The sequence below is a fragment of the Suricata suricatta genome, chromosome 3, assembly GCF_006229205.1.
Source record: "Suricata suricatta isolate VVHF042 chromosome 3, meerkat_22Aug2017_6uvM2_HiC, whole genome shotgun sequence".
Taxonomy (NCBI): Eukaryota; Metazoa; Chordata; class Mammalia; order Carnivora; family Herpestidae; genus Suricata; species Suricata suricatta.
This window is the reverse complement of record NC_043702.1, coordinates 2621895-2627765: the sequence shown is the minus strand read 5'-3', so window position 1 is coordinate 2627765 and position 5871 is coordinate 2621895. Positions and strand designations below refer to the sequence as shown.

The following is a 5871-nucleotide window of genomic DNA, read 5'->3' as shown; positions in this document are numbered from 1 at the left end:
TCTCTCTGCCCCTCCCCTGCTCGTGCTGTCTCTCTCTCTCTCTCTCAAAATAAAACAAAGACATAAAAAATTTTTAAAAAAATATGTAAATACAGATAGGCAAAGATTGGCAGAATGGATTACTATGGTTTTGGAAGATGAACCATTGTAGAAAAACTGGAAAAAGCACCTCATATCATTTATTACAACTACATGTAAATCTACAATGATCTCAAAATTTTCAGTTAAAACTAATATATGCAGCACCCAACAAGTTAAAATTTACAATGCCTACCTGCCACTGTTATACAAAATTACAGCCCAGTACAAAACCAAAAGATGTGGAAAGAAGAAAATAAGAAGCATGGCAGGGGGGGAATCCGTCAAAAGGAGCAGACCCAAGCATGACAAGTAGGGCAGAAGTAGCAGACTAGAGAATTAAAACAGTTCAGGAAGGCAGAGAGAAAGATTGCTCATATCAAGATATAGAAAATACAAAAAAGACACAAATTCAACTTCCAGAAGAAAAATACATACCTATGGTGAAAAAATATACTAGATGGGCTTAAAAACAGGTTATTTATTGCAGAATAAAATATTCATGAACTTGAAGAAGATACGACAGTAAAAACAATACAGAAGGAAAGACAGGTGGGGAAAAAAGGAGGGGAAAAAAATTGAACTTCACTGAGCTGTGGGAGGACCTCGCACACCCAACGTACTTGTAGTTGGGAGTCTTCAGAGGAGCAGGAAAGTGAAACACATTTGAAATGAGAGCTGAAACATTTCCGGACTGATAAATTCTACAAGCCCACAGATCCAAGAAGGTTGACAACTCCACAGCACAAGGACATAAAATTACACCAAGTCCTAAACTGCTTAAAATCAATGATAGAGTGGGGGCAGCTGGGTGCCTCCGTCGGGTACGCATCCGACTCGGTTTCAGCTCAGGTCATGATCCCACAGTTTGGGAGCTCAAGCCCCACATCGGGCTTGGAGCCTTCCTGGGGTCGTCTCTCTCCCTCTCTCTCTCTGCCCCTCCTCTCTCAAAATAAATAAACTTTAAAAAATGTTTAAAAAGTCAATGATAAAACAAAAATATTAAAAGCAGGCAAGAAATACAGACACGGAATACGTAGAACAAAGAGAAGGGTGGCAGCAGATTTCTCACTGGAAGCAATGCAAATAAGAGAACAGTGGAGAAACATCTGTACCCAGGGAAAAAAACTCAAGCTAAAATTCTTTATCTAGAGAAAATGTCGAAGATGGAGGCAAAAGACTTTTCTCAGGGGCCCCTGGGGGCTCAGTGGCCTCAGTGTCCAACTCTTGATTTTGGCGCAGGTCATGATCTCTTGGTTCTTGGGACCGAGTCCCATGTGAGGCTCTGCACTGATAGCACAGATCTGCTTGGAATGCTCCCCCCCACCCCCCTTGAAATAAATAAGTAAACATTAAAAAGAAAAGAGTTTTCTCAGCATGCACAAACCGAAGTCCTATCAGCAGGCTGGGAGAAATCTTGAATGAAGTCCTCAGAAGGAACATGAGCCCAGATGGAGGGGTCGAGCCACACCGGGGATTCCTCAGCCTCGGCACTGTTCCATTTGGGGACAGATAATTCGTTTTTGTGCGGACGGTCCTGTGTGTTGTAGGAAATTAGTGGCATCTAATCCCTAGGTCCCAGAAGGGCCTACCCCCCAGTTATGACAACTAAAATTACCCCCAGGCATTGTCAAATGCCCTCTGGATGGAAAAGTCACTCCCAGTTGAGATTCACTGTATTGGATGGATGTTTCTTTTCTTTCAAATTTTTTATCCCTTTATGCTTCTAAGCAATAATCAGAATTCTTATGCTCAGGCATTCAGTTTCCGAATTTGTTCTTTGCACCTATTCAAGCTTATCCCTTGTGTTTTAAAAAATTTTCTTTAATGTTTATTTATTTTTATTTATTTTTGAGAGAGAGACAGCGCAAGCAGGGGAGGGTCAGAGAGAGAGGGAGACACAGAATCTGAAGCAGCTCCAGGCTCTGAGCTAGCTGTCAGCACAGAGCCCGACGCGGGGCTCGAACCCATGGACCATGAGATCATGACCTGAGTCAAAGTCGGATGCTTAACCGACTGAGCCACCCATGCATACCTTAAATGTTTATTTATTTTTGAGAGAGGCAGACAGACAGACAAAGCACAAGCAGGGGAGGGGGAGAGAGAGAGAGAGAGAGAGAGAGACAGAATCTGAAGCACCTCCAGGCTCTGAGCTGTCAGCACGGAGTCCGATTCGTGGCTCAAACCCACAAACTGTGGGATCATGACCTGACCCGAGGTCGGATGCTTAACTGACTAAGCCACCCCGGCGCCCCACATTTTTAAAATAGGTTTTATTTTTTAGAGCAATTTTAGGTTCACAGCAAAACGGAGTGGAAAGTAGAGTTCCCATCTGCCCCTGCGTTCTACATGCACAGCCTCTCCCACTGCAGACACCCCACAAATGTACCACTTGTTACAACTGATGAACCTGAACTAACGGGTCCTCATTACCCAAAGTCCACGGTTTACCCTGGAGGTTCGCACTTGGTGTACAATAAGTGAGTTTTCACAAACGTCCACTGAAGTGTATCCGTTATCACAGCACGGACACGCCTCCGAGGTCTTGCCGGCTTGGTTCCAGAACAACACAATGGAGTAAATACAGCAGTAAAGCAAGACAATGGTTTGTGGTTTCTCGGCACATATAAAAATTACTGTTTCCATGACACTGTAGTGTATCAGGGGTGCAACAGCATGCCCAAAACCACAACGTACATACCTTAATCAAAAATTAAATTGTATTAAAAAATACTTTATTGCTAAGAAATGTTCATCATCATCTAGCTCTCAGTGAGTTGTGACCTTTTGCTGGAGGAGGGTCCCGCCTTGACGTCCATGCCGCTGACTGATCAAGGTGGTGACGTGACAAGTCCCCAAGCTGCGACAGCAGTGACGTGTGCTGCAGTGACCGACGTCCTCTCGAGGACCACGTCTCTGTGGCGTGTGACGCTGTTGGACGCCGTTTTACCCGCAGTGGGAATTCGGTCGACCCTGGAGTCCGTCCTCGCGCCAGACCGCGTCACCAGCCGAGCGCACGCATCGTCCTGACCCTCCGCGGTCACGGCGGCCGTCCTCGGGCATCGTCAGCAGCGGCAGATTCCCCTCGGGACCCACTTCCTTGGCTCGGCCCCAAGCAGCAACTCCTCATCCGTTCCAGATCCCCCCAGCCTGCAGCCGGGCACTCGGTCTGGTCCTCCGGCCCCGCTGGTCACTCTGGCTGTCCTGTGCTCCCACCCGTCTGCAGCGACTTCCCGCACGGAGGGCTGGCGTCTTCAGTTAGCAAAAAGCCCAGTATCTGAGAAGCACAGTAAGTTGAAGAATGATAAAACGAGGTATGCCCGTATCATTCCAAATAGCTTCACAGCCCTAGGAATTGTCCGTGCTCTTTTCTCTCCCCAATCCCTGGCAACCCTATTGAGTTTTTTTGTTTGTTTTGTTTTTTTTAGAGAGAAAGACAGAGCATGAGCAGGGGAGGAGTAGAGAGAGAGGGAGACACACAGAATCCAAAGCAGGCTCCAGGCTCTGAGCTGTCAGCATCAAACCCACAAACTGTGAGATCATGACCTGAGCCAAAGCTGAACGCTCAACCGACTGAGCCACCCAGGCGCCCCATCTATTGAGTCTTTAAAACCTGATTATAGGGGCGCCTGGGTGGCTCAGTTGGTTAAGTGACCGACTTCTGCTCAGGTCATGATCTTGCGGTGTGTGGGTTCAAGTCCCACTTTGGGTCCTGTGCTGACAGTACCAAGCCTAGAGTCTTCTTCGAAATCGCTGTCTCCCTCCCTCTCTACTCCTCCCTCCCTCACACCTTCTCAAAAATAAAAAATAAATAAAACTTGATTATAATTTTTTGTTGTTTCATAACTACCTTTTTTTTAAATAGCCACTTACCTCCTTACAGAGCTTCCTTCTATCATAAAGACTTATTCTCACAGCTCTACTTTTCTCCTGAGGCATGAGTTCTGTTGGTTGTATTTACCATCTCAGTTTCACATGGAGATCCCATTCCTCACCCGTTTGGTCCTTATCGGGCATTTATCTCGGTAACAAGACATCCTGCTGCGTCACCCATTCCATCCATTTTTTTTAAATGTTTTATTTATTTTTGATACAGAGGAAGACAGAGCATGAGATGGGGAGGGGCAAAGAGAGAAGGAGACACAGAAATCCGAAGCAGGCTCCAGGCTCTGAGCTAGCTGTCTGCACAGAGCCTGATGCGGGGCTCGAACCCACAAACGTGAGATCTGACCTGTGCCGAAGTCGGAGGCCCAACCGACCAGCCACCCAGGCGCCCCATTCCATCTGTTTTGAGCAGCCCACGCGGAGCAGTGGCGGCGGCTGCGTGCTTTTAGTAAGAGCGAGGAGGTAAATGGAGGCCTCCGCAACAGGTCCTCTGTGGGGAGTCCTCTGTTCTCTCTAGGGATCTCCCACCAGCCACCGGGGCCCCGTCTTGTCTGGCCCCCCTACACACTCACTATATCCACTAAGAAACTGCGGCCTAATTGTCTGAGAAGCGCTTGAGATGAGTCACCGTGTCAGCTGTCCCTGGACCTTGCAGCGCCCTTCCATACAGCCTTCCCTCCACATCTACAGAGTGAAGCCTGCCCCCTCCCTTTCTACTCCTCCCAGCGCGCTTTGCTCCCTCTTAAGCACCTGCTCTGCCATCTCCCTGAGGACTCCGCCTCTTCTCCCTTCTCTTCAGTTTTCTACTTAGCTACCTCCCTGCAGCTTATGAACACGTTCAGTCTCTAAGATACTTCCCTTAGTCTTGTAACCCCTTTTTATGGCTGCTTCCCTTTTCAAACCTTGGGAGAGTGTTGGTCACATTCTCTGTTCTTTCATGTCCCATTCATCCGTCAACTCCTCTCGTGCCGTGGGCCCTCTCCGCAGGCTGCACTAAAATTCCTCTTCCGAAATGCATCAGTGGCGCCTCCTGCCTGGGGTAGACACTTTCCAGACGCCCTCTCCGCTGCACCTGCTTTCCTAATTCCCTTTTCCCCCTCTGCTGAGAATTCTTGAGTCCCTGTGTATCCCTTTGCTTCTTAAATTTTGATGTGTCCTTTTGCTAAGCGGCATGTTGCAAGAAGTGAGCTCACTTTGCAAGCAAGAATGAAAGGAAATAAGGGACCCAGAAATGCAGAGACTTGCAGAGCTGGAAGAGGCAATGACTGCACCCCAACAGGAGGTCAGACTGAGGAAGTCTGCGAAAAGCCAGTTACAATTCACTTTTTTGGCAAAGCATTCCTGAATTCAAATTCCGGGTCCTTCACTGCCCATGGAAACTTGGGCAAAGCGACGAGCTTTTCCATACCGTACCTCAATTTCTCCATATATAAAATGGGGACAATGACGCCCTCTTGATAGGCTGGGCCCGCGGGGCCGGACTAGCGCGCAATCCGGAGGAACCAAAACTCCCGCCTCTTAGCCTCCGTGACCACGCCCCCCGTGACGCACACCCGTCACCTGACAGCACGCAACCAATCGGCATCTCACCTGTGCAGGTCTCAGGCATTGGCCGGAGTGCAAAGCTCAGCCAATCCGGTCGCCGCCCGGGCCTCGAGGCCCCGCCCTCCCCGCCAGGTCTCCGGGAGGCGCTCCCGGGGCGGGACCCGCGCGGTCGGCTGCTTGGGGCAGCGTTGGGGCCCAATGGAGGCGGCCGTGGCGCCCACCAGGGACGCGCGAGGGCGCGCGGCGAGTCAGTCCGGCAGTGGTGGAGAGAAGAACCCACCGGAGAGGTGTGCGCCGTCAGGGGCAAGCGGCCGGCGCCCTCCTCCGGGAAGCCCTCGGGAGGGGACGGTGGTCTCTCCGGGG

The 5871-nt window shown here is 49.5% G+C and overlaps 1 protein-coding gene and 1 long non-coding RNA gene across 3 annotated transcripts in view; one reads left to right on the top strand and one right to left on the bottom strand.

Moving 5' to 3' along the window:
- Positions 1-2791: 2791 nt before the first annotated feature.
- On the bottom strand, positions 2792-5845 carry LOC115287284. The gene is made up of 2 exons (XR_003906382.1): positions 5554-5845; positions 2792-3355 (listed from the first exon to the last, which is right to left on the bottom strand). It is a non-coding gene; the product is annotated as an uncharacterized LOC115287284 (long non-coding RNA).
- Positions 5629-5871, top strand: part of SCLY (selenocysteine lyase) — a 34726-nt gene continuing 34483 nt past the window's right edge. Inside the window, exon 1 of one of the 2 annotated variants that reach the window (XM_029933540.1) lies at positions 5629-5795. In XM_029933540.1, coding sequence (XP_029789400.1) covers positions 5707-5795 — 89 coding nt within the window. In that variant the 5' untranslated portion in view covers positions 5629-5706. The remainder of the gene's footprint in view (positions 5796-5871) is intronic. The other variant, XM_029933539.1, reaches the window with a different exon arrangement.